The sequence below is a fragment of the Myiozetetes cayanensis genome, unplaced genomic scaffold (assembly GCF_022539395.1).
Source record: "Myiozetetes cayanensis isolate MyiCay16 unplaced genomic scaffold, myiCay2020 scf12, whole genome shotgun sequence".
Taxonomy (NCBI): domain Eukaryota; kingdom Metazoa; phylum Chordata; class Aves; order Passeriformes; family Tyrannidae; genus Myiozetetes; species Myiozetetes cayanensis.
This window is the reverse complement of record NW_026086826.1, coordinates 18,732,961-18,757,951: the sequence shown is the minus strand read 5'-3', so window position 1 is coordinate 18,757,951 and position 24,991 is coordinate 18,732,961. Positions and strand designations below refer to the sequence as shown.

Genomic DNA, 24,991 nt, shown 5'->3' with positions numbered 1-24,991 from the left:
CTGGTGCACTGTAGGAGTGATGTAAGCAGGCAGAACTGACACTGTGTGGATTGGAAACTTAACTCTTGACTTCCTGTTCTGTTGAACTTGACACTCTGTAAGAATATTACTACCAGCCCCCCTCATCCATATGTCAACAGGAGGGTTTTTCTATTAATAGTACCATCAGTAATGGAAGCAGCAATCTATAGAGATCACATCCAACAGTGGCAGCAAAATCAATGGTTCTTAGCTTAGATATCTGTTCAGCCAAATAGGAGCTGGGTTTGCAGACTTCTTGTTTTCAGCAGAAAAAGGCTACTGATTAACTGTGAAGGGCAGTGAAAGTGATGGAGCAGGAAAAAAAGATCAAAACTTTCTAAAGAGAAGTGCATCTACAACCTAGCACTAGCTAGTCATCCACTTTCGGCATGTCCTGAAGCTACCAAAAGTTCTCAGGGCACAGCAGTCACAATTTTCCAAGAAAGGAAGGTTAGGGCACAGAGACACCCACGTACTATGCCTGTGTCTCTTCAGTTAATTCAGAGCAATCCTTAAATTTTTAGCATTGGAAACATCTAATGTGAGTGGTGTATACCATCACAACCATTTAGCATCTCATAGCATCCAGATTCAGTACAAAAATTTTAATGTAATACAATATTTTAAAAAGCATTAATAGTATAAAATGCTAAAGGTGTAGTATACTTGACTTCTACTGCTTTTCCTCATGTTTAAAAATATCTATACATCAAGCACACATACATGTTGAAAGAGTATATTTATTAGCAGTACATTGAGTATATAATTATAGCAAATTAGAGTATGCTGAGAATTAAATTTATGGGACAAAAGATATTATTATTGTAATTATTATACTGAGTTACTTTTGTGTATGACATCAAAAGACTAAAATGTGACATTCAAGCCCATAAAACCTTTGAGTCTGATGGAGTACTAATGCTTCCAGTGATTTTAGTGACTTCTGGGTGAAATTCACAATAGCATTTTAGCTACTGCTGAAGAAAGGTGAAGGATGGAGACACCATGTCCACTTTAAGACATCACAGTGAACTGGCTGAAGATTTAGAAATAGAGCTGACAAAATAATGCAGAATTCTGACTTCAACCAAGAGGAAAATGTTTTTTCAGCTTCTACAAGAGTTCTTTTTCCCTTAAGATTTCAATATTTTAAAACAATATAGTTTTCAAAAGCGAAAACCAGATGATAATTGAAATAAGTTGTTAAATTCATCCATGGTTATAATTAGCTCCTCAAGCTGCTCTTCCCTTCTGTGGTCCAGAACTCCTAGTTAGACCACTGTTCCATTTTGGGGTAACACCAGCAGAGCTCTACGGCTCTGTTGCCTGCCCCACTGAAACACGGGGTCATACAGACCATCCAGCAGGCCCAGACTAACATTAAACTGCAGCTTCTCCCTCTCCATCACTTTTGTTCTACTACAGGATGCAGCCACATCGGACACCAGAGCTTCCTCCTCTATCTTTAATTATTCCCACATCTCTGACCTTCCTGAAGGATTCATTCCCACCAAGCAGTAGGCTGCTCTTCAAGACAATCAAGTCGTAAGTTAAAATTGAACCACCAGGGTTCTGCCCTCCAAGAGATTCTTTTGAAAGAGCAACAGCGCAGCCTTTCCTCTAAATAAATATTTAGGTGCTTTAAAATTTGAAGTGTGGCAGTAGACACAGAAACACCCCACTCCCTGCAATTAAAAGGAGCCTTTTATGTGAAATGAAAACAGGGGGAAGGATAGAAAGCAAAATTACATTTAACAGCAATGTTCAGTTTACTTCATCACTAATAAAAATTATCTGCTGAAATTTGGAAGAAAGGTTTAATTACTTGACTGAAGGCTTCTTATCTTAGCGACTAAAGTAATAAACATTTACTTTTTAAATATTATAACTTTCAAACATCTCTAGTCAATTTTCCAGCACAGACAAAACAAAACTTTCTAACAACACAATCACAAATTTCCAAACCCTAATATTTTTAAGGAATTTTTGTAAGGTCAGCTTTGAAATCATGATGGAAATAACCAGAGGAACACTGGTTCTCTGCTACTAACATACACCCCTTATTACCAACTAGGTTTAGTTTGTTTTTAATATTCATGAAGAGAACGTTTTTTCTGATTTGATGAATCCAAAGTACAAAATTCTATCAGGCTTTTGGGAATACAGAAGAATTCAGAGTAGATCTGTTAGATTCCTGCAAAGGTACTAACAAGGCAGGCAAAAACCTCCTATGTATGACTACTTTAAAGAAACTGTTATGACAGTGAATCCCATCACAGTGCAGGCTCCCTTGCTTTAATCTGATCTATACTTCTAACTGCTGTTTCCAAAGGTGTATAAACTCTCTAAAGACAAAGTTATGCAAAAATAAACGTTCAATTACTCAAAGCATGGAAATGAAATTACCCTCTGTTTACTCTGATCCAGCTGATAACAGCATCTGGTGCTTAAGTTTAACTAAAGGGTGCCTGGAGGCTTTGGAAAAGCTCTGAAGTAACTTAACTGTGCTAAACACATTCCTATGGCCCTCGAAAGGCCTGCAGAGAGACCTGGAGCAGTACTAGCCAGACAGTCATTACAAGAAAACAAAACCATGTCTTGAACAGCTGTCACAGTAGGTCTGATTACAGGCTTCACAAATTACAAAATTACCTGGAAAATGTGGGTGTTCCCACCCAGCATCAGCAGCTGGAAGAACTGCTAGAAAATGTAGCCCGTTAAAACCAAACAAGATAGCTAGAGTCTAAAGCTGCAGGACTGATGCACCTGGACTTTTTCAGCTACAGACCCTGTATTTTTTTCTTTTGTTATGGTATTTTATTTCATAAAAAGCTGTTCTGAACCACTTCAAATGATCTAGCATTTCATGTCACTCTGTTTCACTGTCTGACTCCATCTAGATTCCTTTCTACTACTGGCATTCTTATCCAGACTTCTCTATTGCTGGACTTCATTCCTAGAGTACAGTCTCACAATTATCTTTGTCTAACAACATCACAGTGCAAGTTTCAGGCCTCCAAATCTTTTGTACTCTATGAGAACAAAGGCATTCAAAGCAAACTCTGGCAACTAAATCTGAGCACTACACAGTTTTTCTGGGTCCCGAATTATTAATATTCAGTTTAAGTTTCATAATTTTTATCTTCACTATTTCCAATTGATTCCAACTGCTGTGTGCAAGTTGAATGCCAGAAAAACAAACAAACAAACAAACAAAAAACCCACGTAATAACATACTTAGGTTAAAATACCCACTGCTATTATGAAAGATTGCCCAGGCACAATTTTTTTCAGTGTTAAGATTAACTTTTTTTGTACATAAACAAAACATATAAGGAAACAGAAAAAAAAAGTGAGCAATTATAGAATCATTAGACGAACTATGATGTAAATAACAAATAAATGCCTAACATACACTAGTTTCACATCCTAGCATTTCCTATAAATAAACTCTTGAACTTTGCAATAAAGCAGAGAAAAAGACTACTGAACCTTTTAATACTGAAATCTACTCATTATTTCCAGTTATCCCTTTAAAACATCACACTGTCATTAAAACATCAAACCATCAAAGATGTATTCCTTTCCAATTCCCCTACATGGGAATATAGAATATATTACTGAAACATTTTTTTAAAATTATGATTATTTTGGGCCATTAAAAGGAGAGCAAAGCAAGTGCGGCAGTACAGAAATGGAGACCTCTGAGGGGAGCACGGGGGAACTGAATCATCCAGCCCAGCCTGAGCGTGACCCAGCACGGCCGAAGGAGGGGAACTGGCGCCACCCTCTGCTACGAACCTGGAAATGTTCATTTTTCAGCTAGGATAAAAAGTTGCACTATTCTTACCCGACCTATCATCCCCAGCTTTCCACCGAGATGTTTACCTGCAGCCAGCCCACCGTGCTCGTCTCTGGATTATCACACACTGAAGTAAGATGCCTTCTAACATGTCATCCCTGATACTTAAACTAATCATTCACATCCACAAAATTTATATATTCATTTCAAAATCCTATCCCCAACCCTCCTTAGGAATAATACCACACGCATCTGGACAATACTTACCCTACTATAGCACTCCAACAACTGCCCTGGCTAAGTCAATATTACTTCATTAGTTTGCTGCTCTTCATGGTGTTACACAAGCAGTTGTGAGCCTTATTCCTGCTTTTGGAACCCATTTCATTGCACACTATTAAAACAGGAACACTCTCCAGGTCTAGGCTGTATATAGGACCCTTACAGACAATGGCCATAAAAACAATTATAAAGACATTTAAAAAACAGCTTTTGAACATATCCACAAAAATTGTTCATTTTGAAGACACCTTTCCCTTGAGAGGTCACTTGCAAGAAATAAATCTTTCTTTTAGATTCTCTAAATTTTTTTATGTCATCGTGACTCTAAAAATCACCTTTAAAAAATGAGACTTCAGCTGTTATCACTTAACCCCACTCTAACTCATCTTACTTATTAATGAATTAATATTAATTAAATAATTGTACTTACAAGTCTGTGATTTGTGTTACTACAAATACCTTTCCTCCTTTAGAACTGATCAGAAGACAGTATCTTATGTTTCTCATCACTACACAAAATTAAGCTCTAGTTTATTTGACAAAGTCAGACTTAGAAACACAGAACTCCATCCTTGTTATAAAATTTAATCTGAGAAATTTACCTCCATCAGTACCTAGAGCCGAAGTCTCCTGCTTAGGACTCTTGTCAGGCTGCAGCATAACTCTCTTCTTTCATGGCCAACTTTCATACTCACTGAAAAAAGGCACTATACATAAAATAGTGTCTCTGTCTGAAGTTGTACTGAGATACCACTGTCACACAGATGGACAGAGGGAAGAAAAGTGCTCCCCGATCTCACAGACCACATAAGTTTACATGAATTGAGGTGAACAAGTTTACTGTTTGTCAAAAACTCAGTGGTACTCAACTTCACAGCTCTGACCTTAGCAGCTCCCCCGGGCAGCTCAGCAACTGATCATTTCTGCATTTCCATAATCACTTTTCAATAGCATATCTATTAAAAGCAGTATGCCATAGAATAATAAACTACTTTCTTAAAGAAAATGCTTGAATAGAGGATTAGAAAAATCCTATTTTTATAAAGAATGCACTGAAATGGGGAAGTTGCAAAACACATTCAATACCCAACTCACCTGTGACGTGAGATTCTGTTTTTACGAAGCTGAGTGGAAAAATGAAAATGCTTTCTCTATCGTGATAGGAATTTTGCACTGAAAGTTAATCACTGTGTATCACTTGGCCAGCTGTAAATCAGTTATATCAGGACTGTCCTCTTGGACAATTTGCAATACAATTACTTAAAATTATATAATCACTGATAGGAGGAGATACACACAGACCTCTTTCTAGCCCAAACTCTCTTAAAACCCAGCTGAGACAGCTGACATTGACACCAACCCAAAAATCTGTGGATAGGACTCACGTTTATGCAGTTTTTTAATAAGTTGACTAGTGTTGTTAGCACTTCTTATTAATATTTGACCTGAGGAGTTAATGATCTCTCCCATGTAAAATACAAAAATTGCTACAAGTGAACAAGCAACATCCAGCTCTAAAGTTTTGATTATTTTTCCAAACAACCACATGAAAAGGTTAACTCTGAATTAAAGAATTTTATTTTGTGCATTTCAGAAATGAATAATGACATTTTCTAAAATCAGTTGTTGCTGTGATAGACATACATGTAAAACATGTTTCCATTTTACATTACAACATGCAGTGTGAGAATGATACATTAGTTTACTTGAATTCTCAAGTTAATCATCCTTGAATAAATCAAGAGCTATAAACTGTGTGAACATTGGTAACAGTTAAAATTACTTCAATTAGGAGGGAAAAAATCCACATGACGATACACATCAAGAAGCACCAACTGGAACACAATGGATGCACAGTTCTTACCAAGTTCTTCAGTTTACTTCTAAAAGATATTTTACCAATTATATTTTTGCATTAATAGAAGTTGTTGAGTGCAAAATATAAATGATACTAATAAATGAAAATACATCTCAGGATCAGTCAACATAAGTCAGCTATTTTTAGGGGATAATAACTTAATATAGATGCATATCAGCTCATGTTTTGTGTTAGATTTTTACCATTGTTTTCTTCCCTCTTCATTTTTAAACTGTCTGGCTTGACAAAGTGTTGAGTAGCTTTTTGAGGGAAAAAAAAAAAAAAGAGAAAACCCAAACCAATAAACCACCCCCCTCTAAAGTTAATGACCTTAAATCTTACTTTTGTTGCTACTTAACAGCAAAGTCAACCAATACATATTTTTTCCCTATTTAAAATATTTGTCACTAAAACTATGCTCAACTAATCAGTGCAGAAGCAACATTATAAATGGGCACGTTTAGAAGTTCCGTAACATATGTATTTTTGTGTACACAGCAGTGATTTATCTTTAAAATTTTACTACTAAATTAGAAAAAAATCCCTAGCAGTGACAAATATGCAGTCTCTATCAGCAGTGCGGTTTGAAAAACAGCGGAAAGTAATCTGTACATAACAAAGGAAGGTTTTGATGAAAAATTTCTCATGTTTTTTTTTCTAACACTTAAAGACTGTTATTGCCAATGTATTTAATTTTGATACCTGGTGGAAAACTTTTTCAACAGTCAAAGATGCACTTACAATTTTAAAATGTTTTCATGAAGTAAGAACAGTTTTTTCTGCCATCTTGTTCCTGCTTTCTAAGTCAAAGGAGCTATAAAACATACCCTGAAACAATAAACAGGAAATAAATATCTAGGAGAACAGTAAAAAGGCAGTGATACAGTAGGACACAAACCTTAATATCATTATCAAGCATTTTGGAAAGTTCAGTACAGTATGAAAAATACTTTATATGCCTCTTGCACATTAAAAAAATAATCTGTAGTTGACATTTCAGTAACATTTTTGATCAAGTGACATTTCTTATGCATTGTGTTGAGAAAATAAAAATTTCCTAACCCATATACGGCAGCAGCTCAGAAGTGCAGGTATAATATAGACCTTTCCTATTCATAACTTGTAAGGACTGAACACTTCAGCAAGGGAGTTCAAACGCTTACTAACCTTTCAAATAAATAGTGTGAATACAACCACTTCTTACAATTCATCTCTCCTCAGGCTGTTAACTTGCCCTCACATGTATCTATGTGTAATACATCTCCCTGCACAAGTGGGCACTGTACTTTAGACATGATACAGAAACATTAAAATACAGACATGATAAAATCTCCATCTACATGTTTAGCGCATTATAATTACATCCTGTATTTATTTTTTTTCAGCATGTGTTGTTTAACATTAAGAAACGCAACAGTGCTTTTGCTTTCCTGTCTGTGATGTGGGGAGTGTTGTCAACCTCACTCTCTGCCTGTTCATTGTGCTAAGACGGAAAAAGTTGTATGAATAGAGTTGAGAATTACCAACTGCAACTTCTGTTCACCACCCTTCAGCTTGGGAATACTGAACTGAATTTAATAAGGGCATGTAGGCATCCAAATATGAACAAATGTGTTTTGCATCATGGTCACTGGATTTGTTCCCAAAGGACCCCACATAGAGGTAGCATGCTTATTGTTACTGGGGTAATTTCAAAAGGCCCAGAAACCTCATATTTTCCTTTCTGATGGTAGGCCAGTATCTCTTTTCATTGATATTAAGTGTTCCCACCTGCTTCAACAGAGCTAGCACTTTCTCAAGAATGAAGGGCTGAGGTGACCATATCTTCAACAAATTCATTTAACTGAGCAGTCAAACACATTGACTTATCTTTGACTTCCCTAACATATAGGCTGTGCATTGTAGGCACACTTCTTATGAATTACTCATGGTGAAAAACAGTTTTAAATGAAGAAACAAGTTTGCTACATGGCCCACAGTATTTAAATAAATAATGATGGACTAACATAGAACATTATCTTATTATTGCTCGAATTAACTCCCAAAGTAAAGTCCTCAAAATTTTATATATAACTTCAAAGGTTGGTTTATTACAGTATTCATATTCATACACTTTATTTATGTGGTTTCTTTGTGAAGTGTTCAACTGAACACACACAAAAAAAATCCCCATAATACAGTTCAATGGGGAGACAACATATTATGCCTTCAGTAATGTATGGTGCCAGAGCACAAAGCATACCAAACTCAGAAAGTTAGAGATTATTCTACTCCCCTTTAAGCATGCATTTGCAAAACATCCATTTACTCTTTAAGAGACAAAGAAAAAAAAACATAAGAGCTGTGCTACTTATTTTTAGCTCAGGAAAGAGCTATTTTGTTACATTAAGATTTTGATTTGAAAAGGCTAAAAAACCAAAGCTACTTAAAATTAGTTTGTGCATATTCTTAAAATTGCTCCTTACTAGAAGTTTCTGCATCAAGTGTGCACTGCGGTTTTACTTTATTGTCATGGCCTGATTTGCAAAAAACCCAAGCCCCACACAGTTATAGGACACAGGAGCTGCTGGCATTCAGCATCTTTGAAAGTCAGGACACAGCTTAAGTGATTGTGCAGAACAGTTGATTTCCCTTGCAGTGTAAGCCAAGTGTTCATTTATGCCCAATAATAAGACCACAGAAGTTTCATCAAATCAATCAAAATAACCTTTTACAAGTCATAAAGGACTTCAAGGATAACACCAATCGACCAGGCCTGAGTTTCACAGCTAAAAGGACAATACTGTCCATTTTCATTAGTTAGTTCTGGAAGCCCCTTCCAGGATGATCTAATAAAAGAAAAAACAAGTGAGTATTGTTGTTAGATTATAGATTGAAATTAAAAGAACATTTTAAAACCTTTTAGAAGATTAACTCAGTAGGAAACTGAAAAGCACGATGAAAGGTCTGCTCTCCTACAGGCACAGTACACCCTTTAATAATTAAAAGCTAAATATTTTTTTCCCCTGCAGCTGGGAATTGTAGTGGAGGTGTCTTCTTCAAATCAGACTGTTACTAATAACAACTGAACTTACACTACTGGTGTGTTGCTCCTGTTTCTCATTTCAGGTAGTTTTGCATTTGGGAGAATATGAATGACCCGTGACATAACTGAATGGTATTCAAACTACACTTGAAATTAATTATGGTACTAAAAGATAACATCTGGAAGGTATTGTGACTACACAGGCCTTTTCTGCCTTCCTAGGAGTAAAGAACCCCACAAACTAGCATTCTTACAGAAAAACTCATAAGTTGAGCCTGTTGCTACATTTATTATTCTATACACTATGAAATACCATAACAGAGTGAAAGTACACTACTTTAGTAAGACAGAAAACCCAAAGAGTGTTACCAAACTGCAAGTTGTATGTGATATTACCAAATAAGAGACTTGGAAATGACAAAAAATAAGGCAAAATGTTGTTTAACAAATCCCTTTTCTTCCTCATGACAAACCCTTCTGTCATGACCAGTCCTACTGAATTACTCTTTTGGGTACAAATAAATGCACGTTTGATGTGCATGTATAACAGATTATATGGAAGAGGTATCAAGGGCAAGATGTTTTGTTTGTTTTAATTTTTCTGAAACCCTTAAGAACTAAAAATATAATAGCAGAAGAGGAAAAACAGTGTTTGGGTTTTGTGGTTTGGTCTGAGGGAGAACTCAAAAAGCAAGTTCCTCTGTCTTCTTAAAATAGCAAGGTTATTAGTATGACAGTTTCAGAATCTTAGTTTCCCCACTTATAACACAAGAAATCCTAACAATATTTTGCATCGTCTTATCTGCTGCAATTTTAGTCTGTCACTACTACCCCTTTAACTAATATGTTTTAAAGGTTGTTCTGAAATATTTTGATTTAAAACCAAAAAACCTCACCAACATTTTTCTCTGAAATTAGATCCTAATTTTTACATAAGATTTATTTCATCCAGTCTTTACATGGGTATTCATAATTTTTCAATCTATAAAAGGCACTAGATCTCACCTGTATTTGAAACCTGACTTGTGATCTGCAATATCTGTTTATATTGAAGATTTTGACTTTTACATGAAATTGGATAGGTAGATACACTAGCTAGAACAAATAGATATCTTACCTTTCAAGATGAACATAGTGGCGAGAAAGAACATTCTTAATCATAACTACAGTTTTTGCATGTATCTCTGGACCAATCAATCTAGAGAAGTACAATTTGGCACGAAGAAAATATCCAATTGGCCACACCCATTCCTAAACAAGGCAGGAAAAGAGATTATTATTAAAGGAGTCCATTTGAAAAGCAGACAACACTTTTTCTAAAATTGAAGGAACTGGCTCTTACAGGTCCTTGGTGATAATTAAAACCTCTGGCTAGATTGTAGTTGTCATTGTCAAGAGCATTATCATACACTCCACAGTACACCATATCACTGCAAGAAAGAAAACATACATTATGCAAAGGAAGCCTTATCAAAAATGATACACAGAAAAGGAAAACAGAAATTAACCAAAAAATTTGTCATGGCATTTACATTTAATGATGTCTAAATTAAGGAGGTTTCCATCAGGTTCTGTATTTTAATTAACAATGGAATTCCAAATACTGTTTAAACTAGCAGGCAAACAGTTAATGTCTTGGAAGGACTTCAATTCCTAATTTTGCCCTTATGTTTTTACTCAAACTGTAGTGTTGTGCACTGTATCTTATATAAATATGTCCCAAGATACAAATTCAACATCTTTTATGATACCAAATTTGATTTGCTTACTGTGTGGCATCCAAAACAAACAAACAAATCAATTGCATGGACTTCTAGAACAGAAAAACAATTGTTCTCAAAGTACTTCCTGAGGCCTTATTTCACAGGTATGAGGATTTTACACACCATCTCCCCCCACTCCCTTTCCCACAAGAAGTGATTCCTACTGTCCTGTTTTGTATTTAACACTTACTCTTATCTCTAGTGTACTTACTCTGGGTCTAAGGTTTTCATGCCTAATGGACCAAGTAGTTTTTCCTCTGCTATCTGCAGAGCCTTCCAAGCTTTCTCAGGTGTGAACAACTCTGGGGCCTAATAAAATAATAAAGATTTCACAAATAATCTCTGTGCATAAACATAAGACTGTGTATGCAAATGGAGATGACAACAAAAAGCCCGAATTTTATATTACTCTGACTTGCAGGTTCAAGTTGATTCAGTAAGCATGAAGACAGAAGCTATCCAGTGCTTTTTTCAATTTTATTTTAAACACACTTGTCAACTATTATTTCTGAAGCTCTTTAAAAATCCAACAGCAGCCTACGCTTTTTAACCAATTTGATGAGAAAAGCAGCCTCCCAGACCTAATCTAAAACAACATTCTGAATACAGTGAACACTGCAAATTGGCAAGTCCTGTCATGCTGTATTTTTAGGGGATAGTCCAAAGATGAATCAATATTAAAAGCATGGGGAAAAAAAAAGCTTTCAAAAATTTATTCTTAGCAATGTATATTCCTGATACAGTGCCATGCAGATGGACCTTAGAACGTTCAATAGTAAAGACAATTTCAAATGCAAAGTCCTCCTCCCATTCCCCGTCACTTACCACAACCATTGCTACTGTAAAATTTGGCCTGAGTTGGTAATCACACCATGGACTGGAAGCTCCATAGCTATCCTTATAAATTCCACGTTTGTGAACGAGATCTGGATGTTTTTCATTGGGATCTGCTGGATCCTCAGAGACAAAGAACAGCCTTTCAAAGTGCCCTTGAATTTTCCTGTTCCACTCATCGTATGTGATAATCTCTTCCTTTCCTGCAAGATGTTACATACAGGTTTCATTTTCTGAAAACAGCCACGGCAGCAACACCAGAAGTATGCTTCCCAAATTCCTGACACTTAACAGGAGTAGACCTGGGATCACCTTTCTCCAGCAGGTGATAGTTGATTCCTCACATTTAGGCCAATTCTACAGCTCATAGAACAGCTCACTGAAACTTCTAGGGAGACTAACACAACAGTCTTTACAGGGCACGTATTCACTTGGGCTGGGTATGCTTAAAGTAATTTTGTAATTAGAAGAGTATTCTCTCTAGAACGTAGGGGACTTGCAGTGATATTCATGTAAATATTCCCAGGAAGGGTTTTTCTGTATTCTGAATACTGGGGGGGAAAAACAAAGAGAATATAAAGACATATGTCCTGCATCATTTCACTTTGCATTCATGTAATGAAGGATAAAGTTTTTCCCCTTTTGCTCCTAAACCTTCCTGGGTAGTTTGATAATAATCCCTAAGGTTATATGGTCACAGTTTGATTGTTTTAGTTATTTTTATACCCCAGTAACACAATTATGAGATGTGCCTGTTCTTACCATGTCTTTTTACAGTGACTCCACGGAATGGAAATATGTTTTTCCCAGATAAATCCAGCAACCAGCGGACAGTCGACTTGCACAGTCCAACCATTTCCACAGCAGAGCCATCTCTAAAATAGTAGTGATAAAAAAGCCCAATAATTACTTTAAGAAGGCTATTGAAGTTCAATGAGTAGCTGAATAAAATTTAGATTTTTTAAAGTATCTTATTTAGACACTTTCTTTTTCCTTATTTTCCTACTGTTCCCCTATTTCTCAGTCAGGGAACAAACTTGATTGTAAACTGGCCAGCAGATACTTTTTCTGTACAACAGTCTTACTTAAAGTCATATTATCATACACAGCTAATTAGCACAGATTGAAGATAATTTTATACGAGTGATTAAAAACATGAAAAAAGAATCAACCCCAAAAAACTTTGTCCTCTAATGCTAAAACTGCATTCAATACTTCAATGCAGCTTCTCATCTGCACATGCACTTCTGTAACTGTATTAAATTCAAGCAAGGATGCCTGCAGCAGTTTGCTAGCACATAATACAGTTTATTTTTAAAGTGCTTAAATCTCAACTCTAAAAATGTAATGTTGAAGATATTTTTGAATAAGTATTCAAAAGTATTGAAGAAGTAGTCAAATAACACAATTAACAACGTGTATCTCCTATAGTAAGTCTAAATAACAAAGTACTGCTAGTATTACAAGTATACAGTTTTTCCTAAATTACATTTTACTACGTGAATTCAAAATCCAACTCTCAGCACGGAGCTAAGACTGACAGAATCTGAGGGTTTCACCTGCCAAGAACAGACCTTTTTACTTCAAATCAGCACAAAGAAAAAACATTCCACTGACATTTTAGTAGGCAGAAACATTTATAACATTTGAGATACCACCTCTTGGACGTATTAATAGAAGGCACAGTAATAGTTTTGCAGAAGAATGTCAATTGAAAACGTAATTAAAAAATCCAGTCCCCAAAGCCTGCAGTTCATACCTTGGAGTAGCTGGAATTCCTTTGTTGCGAGCTTTTTCACTCTCTCCCATTTTATCCATCCAAGTGCCACAATTGAAGCGGTTCCCTCCAAAGACAAAGCCAGTTTCGTGGTCAATTCCTGCAGTTACATTGAAACCTGCCAAGCAAGAGTATCAGGTGTGAAGTTTGTTTTTTAGACAAAACAAAAAGCCAACTGCCCTTGCCAACCCAAATCTCCTTAATAAACAATAAAACCTCCAAACAAGAGATCTGAGGAGGGTTCCTGAGACCAAGTGCACTTGAAGAGAAATTTTAAAACATAGCATATAACTTGTACCATAACATGTAAACAATTGCCAATAATAAACAATTCATTAGGCACTTTTAAAATATTAAGTGTATTTAAAGTAATATGTTTTAGTTACAGTAAACATAATTAAAAAAAATGTGCTCAGTGGTTACTGGAAACAAAACATAAAATGTGATCATCAACTTCTGAACTGTACAGTAAGAGTTCTATGTATGTTACCTTCATCTCTCATGTTTTGATCAATCTGTGGACCAGCATTCCTTTCTCGGAAATTTATGCCTTCCATATGTCGTTGCATTGCTTCCTGTATTACTTCATAGAGGGGCTGATCCTAGATTTGTTGCACGTTTGGATGACATGTGAAAGGCAAGATGAAAAACAAGTAGAAAGGCTCTGTCTAATGTGCAAATAGTAGCAATGTTTAAACCTCTAGTTTATGATCTTTCAAAAGAAAAACACCATTTTCCAGTAGCATCTCTAGCAATGGCAATATGCTGTATACAGTTTTCCATGTAAATATTTGTCCAAGACTAAAATCAACAAAAAAATTTAGAACCTGTTGGAATTTTTTTCTCCTTTCCCAACCCCCTGCACTTGTCTAATCAGTGATGGAGATGCAGCAAGAACTGTCTAAAATGCAGAATTCTTGTCCTATAATCAAACCTCACCATGAAAAACAGATAGCCACATATTCTTGTAGCTAGAAAAAAATAACATCCTTTCATTAAAAAATTTCAGTAGTATTAAATACTTAAATTAGAAATCATCTTTACCACAGTGCCTGCAGGCTGAGGTGAAGAGTCATCTCTTGGGTACATCCTAGAGACGGGACACCTGAGAATGTCTAATCCATTAGGAGCAATTTTACAGTAGTCCTGGATACACTGGAGCCACCACCACACAGCATCACGACAGTTGTATCTGGCATGTGTGCCCCCACCAAGCAGATTGGGAATGAGGCCATGTCTTAAAGTTCCACCAAATGCTAAAATGATGTTTCTAGAACAGAAGAAAAGCACAGTCTTCACTAAGTTGCTTTCAGGGCCATTATTGGACAAAGCATACAAAGCATACAGGATTACCTTAATAGCAAGGTAGGTCAAGAAGACAAAGAGGATTTTAAAGGCAGATGCCAAAAGTTTGCTGTTGAAAGCTACAAATTACTTCATTTAGCATGAATTTCATTTGCAATAAGAAGTCACTCATTCCCTACAAATTCCTCAACACAAATACATTTAAATCAGTTGGTACAAAACATACAACATCTATTCATATGGAAGAGATAGTTTGCTTTTTTACAGGTAGGGATATAGACCCTAAATCCAAATCCCACTGAGGTCACAGGGAAGGTTTTTATTGATATTGTTTATGATTACCCTGGTATCCATTCTGATGGGTAGGGTGGAATGGGGACGGAGGGCAGGAGTAGATGGGAATTTCCTATTAAAATACAGAGAGGTGACAGCAGCTGAGGTTATGAGAAGTTTCATTTGAGAACCGTTGCGCACACCTTGCAGAAAACATGGATTCCAACTAGCTTTAGAAATGTAAACGTACTAGTAGACTGCAGATCTCAGTGCATGAGAAAGCTAATAGCTGGCAGAATGTACAACAGCATAAATACATGCTAATTTAAACCAAATAATTTTTATGTTTCTGTCATGTGTCAAGCTCCACCCCCATTAAAATTAATCAAAATATCAAATCCATCTGGCTTATGTATGCTATTTGTCAGGTTAAACATTTACAGATATCAGATTGTAACAATCCATAATTAGCTGATTTCTAGTATTATTAGACAAATACTAGCAGTTACAAAAAAATCATGCCTGCAAGCACACCTTTCTTATAAAAATAATATTCTCTTGTTACTTCGAATTTTTACATAAGAAATTCTGGAATTATTTCTCAGCAATAACGATGCAAATAAATGTGAAATAATCACTTTGTTTAAGGACAAACAGTAGTGTTACAGGGGTTAAAACTACCTTAATCTATACAGAACATCAGCTTTGTATCAGCACTAAGAAAAAAAGAGAGAATCATTTTAGTGGTATTTTTAATTCCACTCCCAAACACATCTAGTGCCATCAAAGTTTTACACTGCACATCAGCTGTTTCTAAAAGCTTTTGTGTCATCTCAGGTTTCGAGAGCATTGCTTTTTCCTAACTCCCTAAACAGCCAATAAGAACTAAGGCTAAGTCAGTCTTACCTTGCTTCGAGATAGCGCCCGGTAACCAACATGAGACCTCTTAGTGCAATAAAAGTGTCCCTTCCCCAAGAACGAAAAATTCCAGAAGAAAAATGAGGTAAACCTGAAAAGAAATGTTATTTTTCATCTAATTCATTGATACAGCAGAAATTGTCAAGCATACAAGAATGTATAAAATAAGCAGAAGTAGAAAATATATTCTCATTTATAATTTTATCCTAGATTAAGATATTTAAAGAAAACAATCTTCTAGACTAAGTTTTTACAGAATGAAATGCATCTTGTTCTAGAACAGTATCTTCTAGAATTTCAAGATCACACAACAGCATTTCTCATATCAGTAACATTTAAATTTGTACTACATCACTTGGTAACTTAGCCAAGTGCCATCCCTTAATTAAAAGAAGCAGAAAGAAAACTAATGAGAAATCAGAACTATGGCAAGATCATAACACTTTATTGGCAAGAGTTTATGTATGAGAGCTGTGCCATCTCAGTAGCATAAAGAGGATACGACTGTTCCCAGCTACTATGAAAAACATCCTGTTTTTCTTTTCCAGCAGCTTATAGCATTACCCTTTACTGCAGACATTATAACATACAGCTTTAAGAATGATTCTAAATAACAAGGCATAATAATTACAACAGTAAGGTCCATACTTGTCTTTTCTTCCATTAATTAACTTTTATGATCTCCCAAACAGAAAGTTTCAAACCAGTAGTCTCTTGTGCATGCTTGATAGAGCAACATTTTCACTTCTATCACTTACTTATATAAAGTATTTGCTAATACTCAAATATGGCCTCCACACCTCTGCAATTTTATAGTACATGGCAGCAGCACTTGAGAATGGTAATCCATGTACAAATCAAAAATCTCAGGCACAGCTACCACTGAATATGTGAAGGGAATATTTAAAACCAACCCCCTTAGTGTAATTAATCTTTATGACCAGTTTAAGGGAACACTGTGCCTCTGTGCTTCTAGGTAACACTAAAGCAGGCAAATGGAATGTTACTAAAATCCAGAAACTAAAAGCAATAAAACACCATGAAAGGCAGATGGTAAAAAAAAAAAAGAAAAACACTCCAGTGAGAGAGATGCCACTGCATCTGTGGATATTTAGAAGTTTCCATGGCTTCAGAAGACAAATGGGCCAACTCAGAACAAAAATAAATTCATTCTAAACCACAGAAGATAATACTTGGACACAGAAAAGTGCCCACAGGAAGATTGCCAGATGCTGGCAGAACATTTGGAGGTATAAACACTATTTGCTGACTGCTTTTATTCTCTTTCCTTTGGGAGACCGTTTCAGATCAGGAGTTCTGGTTTGCTAATGTTGTTTTTTTCCGAGAACTTGTAAACAATAAATTCACTCTTATTACTCCATTAGTTAAGTTCTTAAATTCACGTTTAGAAAAGATAAACTAAACCCCATTATGATAAGTATATTCAACTCAAGCAAGTCTTCTGTAAAGAAACACAATATGCTTGTGGATCTCTATATATGATAACAAAGACAGCTAAAAATGCCTCTAAATCCAATGTCAGCAAATAAAGATCTCCCTCTCAACTCCCATGAGCAATAACAAAAAGGTTGTCCCCAAGAAGCACTGCTAGCCAAAACTCCCATACTTTTAAAAGGGTAAATCTGTACCTTACACACAAAGCAAAAGTGAGTGAAATGGTTACTCATATTTCATACATGGTTGCTGACATATGGATCCCAAACACACTGCAGAAAATTTTAACATAGTTACTAAAATCAGTTCAACTATTTTGGAAGACTTTATTTGGTTTTTTAAAGGTTGCTCTCACTTACCAGCTGCCAAGGAAACACAACACTGTTCTTTCTCATTGGTAATCTCATTGAGCCTATAGGGAACATCATGTAAGGAAGGAGACAGATTTGGCAGACAAGAATATTTTCCTATTCCACACATCTGGACTGAACCCAAGGAAAGGTGTTTAACAAACGTTGATCCATTCTGCACAAAGCTGTAATGCAACATAATTAAATTAATTTTACATTCAACAGTATCAGTCTAAAAAATGTTCCTTTTTTCATTTACAGAAGGCTAAGTATTATGCATAATATAAAATCTAAAAATGAATTACTACTAGTATTTTGCATTAAATAATTTTTACATAATTTAATTTGTTGATCACTCATTTCTCCAAAATGCATGCCCAATGTCAGACTTAAAATTTATTAATTTTAATGGGAATTTTTATGACAAATATTCCTGAAAAAAAGGGTTACAAAAAGGAAATTGTTTTGGTTTAATTGATGCCTGTACACAGACCTAGACCCCAAAAATACGAAAAAATATTTTAGTATGAACATAAGTCTGTCAAACTAGCCAGTCTTTTTCAATATGGTATTTTTATGTATATTCATATATATACATATACACAAAAACTGCAAATCAAAAAATTTGTTAACACATTGTCTAAAATAATGCAATCTGCATTCCTGACTAGCTAATTTTCAAGCATTTTCATAAAATATACTATGGTCCATGATTTTACAGCCATACTGAATTCTACTCCTATTTTAGTATCTGTGTTTTCACAACAGTACTGACTTGTTCAGCAGGTTTACAGCTAGAAAATAGTCTCTATTAAATCAACCTCCCTTCCCTTTTCAAGAAACAAAGCAGCAGACACTGAAGACTAAACAGTTATTTTATAAAGTAACCAAAGTGCTCAGATAATGAAGGATATGTACCTGTATCAGAGAAGAAATGTTGAACAAAGCATAAGCATGAAATATAATCTAGTATTTTCTTACCTACCTGAACTTTAAGCAATCATTGTAGTGGTACTAAAATTATAGCAAAAACCCTTCCAAAGCCTGGTAAAGAAATGTTGGCTTAAGGTTTCCTCCTCCTACTGTACAATGTCAACAGCAGCTATGAATTCAAACCCTGGATAGGAACCTGAACTCTCAATCTTCCAAACCACCACTGTTAGAAGATGGATTTGATTTTCACTACCAATGTTACCCTTTTACATTGGAAGAGTATGAAAATATTCAAATTACATTCTCTAGCAGACAAAACTTGAAGATGCAAATATATACAGATAGCTCTATAGCTCTGATACGCCAAGCATACCTAGACATCTGGCGCCATGCCACGTCCAGAAGGGTTGTGTATGCACCCACTAATATGGCATCAAAGTAACAGGGGATGAGGTAACGTGGAATTCTCTTTAGGTACACAAACATGGCCTTCAACCATTTACCAACCTAGGAAAAACACAATACAATTAGAACTTGATAAGATCCCGGCTCAAAACCCAGTGCTTTCATGATCCATACAGTTACAGTATTTGTCACAGTTTTTGTACATGTATTACACCCAAGTTATGCTTTATCCTCCTGCTCCAAAATTTCAGCTAAGAGAGATCAACTCTAAGAAAAGTAGTAGGGACACACTGCATTTGTAATATCACATATAAATGGTTCAAAATATTAAGTATAAAAAGTGACTATATTTTGCTAGTCTTGTAGGAAAAAAAGAACTATCACGAAGTTGTTATTAAAATTGAGAAGCAAAGGAAAGGCACAACTCAAAAGGCATCACTTCAACCCCAGCACTGGAAGGAGGTTTCTCATTGTTTTAAAAGATAGGACTGAAGAGATGAAGCTTGAGATCAGGAATAGAAAAGTTATCAGAAGGTTATATTATGTACAGCCACTAGTGAATACGACTGTAGGTCTGGGTCCAGGACTCAGGATTCTGGAGATTCACATCCTTCTGTCAGTGCAAAATGTTTGACATCTGCAAAGTATTTCTCTTTCCTTCTAGACCTGTCAAATAACACCACGACAATCTACTAGAGAGTCACTAAAGATTTAAACCTTGCAGATGAAGACCATATCTGTAAAAATATTACACAACTATAACCGTATCATATTCATGAATGCCTTAGTAGTACTCAGGCACTCTTTTGAAAGTACTTTCTTAAAAAAAACCAGAAAACAAAACCCAAAAAGTAACTTCATTTTTATTTGAGGAAAAGTAATAAACAGGGAGGGACCCTGCCAGCCCTTATGCAAGAGCTAACAACCCCTCTACGCTCTACACAATTTTCACTTCCCTTTTATATTTGTCTATTCTTAAATAGGATTGAGGGAGAGAAGAAACACATATTAATGGTTCAATCACCTAGAAGAAATTTCCTAGACAAGAAATATGTCATTTAAAACTCCAAAGTCACCAAATAAGTATTGTTACTTACTTCTGCACAGGTTCCAGCACGTGAAATCAGACGATTACTGACATAATCAATCATCCAGTCTCCAGATCTTAAATTATCACAAAATGGATGACCCAAATCATTCTTGGGTCTAATGTCTGCCATCACTGACATTAACCCTGAAGATACAAACCAACTCTGTATTAAAAGACACACCCCTGTCACAAACAGCAGTTACCATTCAGGGGGGAAAGGTACACAGCAACAGATGCTTTAACTAGATTTAACTGTATTACTCCTTTTGATCTGCATAAGGACTGAGGTCACTCATTTGACATTTCCTCAGCATACATCCTAGAAAGTTATGTAAATCAGGGTGGAATAACTAGCATGATGGAATTCATATGTCTGATAAATGACAGTAATCCAGTAATGCCTGGGGTTTGATTAATGCAACTTTTCACTGGAGGTACACTTGTCTTTTTACTTTAAAAGGCAAGGCATTGGGTTGCAAAGTTTCAGAGTATTGAGAGGAGGGGGTTGGTTACAGTGTATGATTTCCTGGGGACAACTCTGATTAGTAGCATGGTCGAGGAGAAAAAACTTACTGTTTTTTATTCAAACAATGTCAGTGGTAATACAACAGCCACTCATTACGGTATCACCTACATTGAGCAGCTCTAATTTACTTTAATTGAAATGCACAAGTTATTACCTTGGAGGCCTGCATACTTCAGCGGTGACCAGTTTGGTATATTGTAACACCCTCCACCATCTTCTTGTTCTTCTGCCTCACACCTATACAGCACCTGATTTAGCTCAGCCAATGTTAGTTTAGATGCAATACTGAAAAAACAGTGGAAAAAAAAAAGAATAAAACCCAAAAGAACATTAGTAGGAAAATGGGGAAAGAATTTCACAGACAATTCTAATTTTAGATCTACATTAAAATACTAAAATATATACAACTCTCACAATATTTAACCTTGGAAATTAAGAGCTTGAGTTTTCACATGTTCAGAGATGTTCTTCTCAGAGGTTTCAGTATTTATTTAGAAACACAGTATTAAGTACAAAACTCAGTCAATCACACTCCAACAGTGAGAAGCAGTCTATATTAGAAAGTTTACTTTAGGCAGTGATTACACAGAACTGGGAAGTTTTTCGTATTAACCCTACTTGTATTATACATACAAGAAGATATCTCACTGTTTATTGCACTCTGACAATGGAAATCCACCTGTACCAACAACCACCAAAAACCCCAACAACCCCTCACTTTAAGTTTACATAATATTCTTTGCTGCCATTGTATCTCTCTCAGTTCTACTTCAGGAACTCAAAGAATACTCACGAAGAAAACAGGGTTTTTAAAATCGGTGCTGAATGATCGTCAGGAAGACTTCCAGATTTAAAATGAGAGCTGAACTGGATCAAATGGTTGCGGAGGATACCAACAGCCTCCTGTGCCTTTGGGTCAAGGCTGACTCTGTAAATATGAAAGCACATCTTGTAGAAATACAGCACTTAAAATAACTATTCTCAAGTCTCCTATCTCTCTATTTTAAGTACCACAGCCGTTTGGCAATGACAATAACGTACCTGAATACTATTATACTTCCCGGCGTTAATTTTTCAAATTCTATTTCTTGAACAAATTCATTTGGCCCTTTTATGGCAGTTCCAGCTTGCTTTATGATTTTACTGTCTTTTATCTTAGAAAAGAAAACAAATTTGCAACTGAAATTCAGTGTCTTTTTCTAATGTAACAGATTACTAAATATTACATCAGAACGTGGGTGAAGGAGACTAATTACCTGGATATGCTCTCTGAGTTCCATAGTGAAATTAGGCAATCCATTTATAAAATGTAGATCTTTTTTGTAAGGACTAGCACTTCTCTCAATAGTCCTAGCCTCAAGTACTACTTCTTCAATTTTTCCTGAAAAAAGTTAAATCATGTTGCAGCTCTTCAGATACTTCAAATGAAAAGTGATTCCTTTGAAATTATGAAGCAAAACCTAAAACTAAAAAACCTAAATATTCAATATACAGGTCTCTGTCATACAGCAGAAGAACAGAAACATATGGGGAAGTATATTTTATATCTTAAAAAGGGTATTTTGTATCTTATAATCATTCACTACATGCTTATATGCTGTATTGTATTTAAAATGCTGATTTGTGTTATTTTATAATAAATTAACCATAATATCAGACAACAATTAGTGAATTACAACCTGGTTTTTTACTGGTCACCAGTTTTCTTAGTTTCCCTATTATCCTTTAGATTATATATGTACTGCATATATATTATCCTTATATTAATTTATGCACTACAGTTAAGATGTATTTTAAAACTACATAATAGTTATATATAAGAAAGCTGAATAGCAATGATATAAACAAATATAATAAAATTTAAGTCTATTTCCCCAGTAAAACACACTTAAACTGTAATCCCCCATCCCCCAAGTCTGTACAATTAACCATCTTGCTGTTAACTATTACTAGTTCCCAAACAAGACTATAAACAATAACACAGCCTCATGAGGAGCTTGCAGTAGGAAGTATACTCAAATATGAATGTTTGTAAAAACCCTAAGGCAGGCAAGTTTGTGGTTTCTTTCACCGCTTTGGTGCATACATATTAGGACATACAAAAGGTGTGTTATACACTGAAAATTCTCACATGGATTGCATGTGCTTCAAGTGAAAAAGCATGGAATTAGGATAACCTGAATTTTTTGTACACCTGACAAAGAAAACTGATTACCTGGGATACACATTTCAGGTACTTCGTTACTGTAGAAGGAAGTTTTAGGGTCCCTGAAGGCCGTTCGACACACAGCCACAACAGACTGGTGTGTGGTAGGGCAGTGTCTTGTCACTGCGACTATATCTTCATCAACTTGATCTACATACACCTGCAAAGACATCACATTACAGCTGTGCTCACTCAGAGCATATACATGAAGAAATCACAGCGTCATCCCTCACTTCTTGCCTGATTAAAGCCTTTAGCTGCCAGTTCCTGATGCAGCCTGTTTATGGCCAGCCTTCCTGCCAGAATTCCTGTTTGGAAATTAACTTCACCAGAAGTCAGATGTGCTGCTGGATTCCATTTTGCATAAAACCTCTCTTCAGATACTACAGAGATCTGTAAAATAGTAAGATTTAAGGAAATGTGAATTACTATGGGGAAAAAACCTCAGACTATCATGCCCTGAGGTCTGAAATAGATAATAAATTCAAATTTCATATGAAACTAAACAACCGAAAGTAATGCCATCTAGTAAACTGCTTGAAATTTCAAATAAACAACATTAAAATACATGTTAGAGGACAAGAAAAAGGTTACATTTTGAAAAGCAACTTAGGAGTTGAACTGTAGACACATACCTGGTGTGGCACAAGTTCATCATAGCCTTTGGTGCTTCCTGTAGCACAGCATGCCATGGAAACAATCATTGCACTTGGGAGAGCATCATAGGCAGATCGGTGCTGCATTAAGAGATATATAGGTAATAAACAGTGGAACAAAGCTAATTCAACCCTACCAATTCAGCACAGAGAAGATACACTCAATTTAACAGAGGAAGTGCTAATCCTGTGATCGTTATTTCCTCAATCACAACAGAATTATTGAAGAAAATTATTACAAATGGACTAAGCAAGCAATTTAAGAAAATACATCAAAATAAGCACTTCGATGCCCACCACTCTCTCTCATTCTCTCCTGTAAATAGAAGCTTAGGTGCTTAGCTTTGTTTTTGGCTTAGGTGCTCACCTGAATAGGACATTCATTATCATGTGTAATATCCATGAACAGTGCATGAGCAATAGCTGGCATCAAAGGCCTCAAACGTGGCTGAACGAAAGAGCCGACAGGTTCACCTCCAAACCGATAAACTAACCTTCCCTCTTCATGGCTGTTGTAAGCAGTCATTGCCTCTAAAGAACAAAATACGTAAGTGTTCACCTGAGAAGAGCTACCACAGAGAACAGCACACACAAAGATGTTAATGCAGCATTTCAAAGTTGTTATTTTGGTGTGTTCAATCGTTAGAAAAAAACCCCATACAGTAAAATCACATGTAACTATATTCTCCAGTGCAGACACACAGCCTTGGAGTATTCCACTGACTATAATATATTAGGGAAGAGAAAGGGGGAAAAGGACAAAAAAGCAGAGATCAAACTGTTTCTCACAGGCTTTAAAAAAACTCATGCAACAAAAATCAAACACGATGCAGCACTTACGTAGCAGAACTGTGCTACAACTTTTTCTCTGGCTAGAGTAAGAGCGAAACATTTAACCTTCTGTGAACTAATTAAGGAGATCTTCTCTTATTTTACAGCTAGTACTGTATTTTCTGCCGAGTATCAAAAGAGTTACAATACAAAACCTGTACTTCTGATTACATGGTGTATGAAATTAAAAGTGCATAATCCAGTAGAAAACTTTTTCTTGGAAAAAGCACGTCACCTATAATCTCTCGTTGGAAAGAGACCACACACGCAGCAAGCCTACCTCTTATTAAGGAGGTAATGCCCAGCCTATTCACAAAGATATTGTCCAGCTCCTCATTTCCTGTGAACAGTTCAGCCACTACATACAAATCGGCTCGCAATTTTCTAGCTGTGTCCAGCATGTACTGCAAAAAGCACAGCCAAAAAAGCCACAGAAAGGGGAAAGGTAGATACAAAAAAGGACAAGTTTCAAAGCTAGGCAGGGATTGGACAATAGGAAAATGCCATGCAGCAAAGATAAACAGAAAGCCAAAATTAAGGAACAAAACAAGTTGTTACACAGAAAAGGACAAACAGAAGCAAAACCAAGAATCAGCACACGACACAGGAGACGATAAACAAGGCACGAAGAAAAGGTAATCGCACAAGCAAAGAACACGGATATGTAGGAAAAACAAAAAG

General features: G+C 35.9%; 1 protein-coding gene across 2 annotated transcripts in view; it reads right to left on the bottom strand.

Annotated features, from left to right (window-relative positions):
* Nucleotides 1-5,665: 5,665 nt before the first annotated feature.
* The window catches only part of AGL (amylo-alpha-1, 6-glucosidase, 4-alpha-glucanotransferase), a 34,065-nt gene continuing 14,739 nt past the window's right edge, over nucleotides 5,666-24,991 (bottom strand). For both annotated transcript variants that reach the window (XM_050306401.1, XM_050306400.1), the window contains exons 13-34: nucleotides 24,591-24,714; nucleotides 23,847-24,010; nucleotides 23,459-23,560; nucleotides 23,064-23,216; nucleotides 22,833-22,983; nucleotides 21,874-21,998; nucleotides 21,659-21,771; nucleotides 21,411-21,545; nucleotides 20,772-20,902; nucleotides 20,099-20,235; nucleotides 18,970-19,103; nucleotides 17,673-17,848; nucleotides 15,847-15,949; nucleotides 14,407-14,632; nucleotides 13,853-13,964; nucleotides 13,345-13,480; nucleotides 12,348-12,460; nucleotides 11,577-11,788; nucleotides 10,963-11,060; nucleotides 10,331-10,418; nucleotides 10,106-10,239; nucleotides 5,666-8,791 (exon numbers count right to left, since the gene is read on the bottom strand). In XM_050306401.1, the coding sequence (XP_050162358.1) occupies nucleotides 8,674-8,791; nucleotides 10,106-10,239; nucleotides 10,331-10,418; nucleotides 10,963-11,060; nucleotides 11,577-11,788; nucleotides 12,348-12,460; nucleotides 13,345-13,480; nucleotides 13,853-13,964; nucleotides 14,407-14,632; nucleotides 15,847-15,949; nucleotides 17,673-17,848; nucleotides 18,970-19,103; nucleotides 20,099-20,235; nucleotides 20,772-20,902; nucleotides 21,411-21,545; nucleotides 21,659-21,771; nucleotides 21,874-21,998; nucleotides 22,833-22,983; nucleotides 23,064-23,216; nucleotides 23,459-23,560; nucleotides 23,847-24,010; nucleotides 24,591-24,714 (2,985 nt within the window). In that variant the 3' untranslated portion in view covers nucleotides 5,666-8,673. The remainder of the gene's footprint in view (nucleotides 8,792-10,105; nucleotides 10,240-10,330; nucleotides 10,419-10,962; nucleotides 11,061-11,576; nucleotides 11,789-12,347; nucleotides 12,461-13,344; nucleotides 13,481-13,852; nucleotides 13,965-14,406; nucleotides 14,633-15,846; nucleotides 15,950-17,672; nucleotides 17,849-18,969; nucleotides 19,104-20,098; nucleotides 20,236-20,771; nucleotides 20,903-21,410; nucleotides 21,546-21,658; nucleotides 21,772-21,873; nucleotides 21,999-22,832; nucleotides 22,984-23,063; nucleotides 23,217-23,458; nucleotides 23,561-23,846; nucleotides 24,011-24,590; nucleotides 24,715-24,991) is intronic.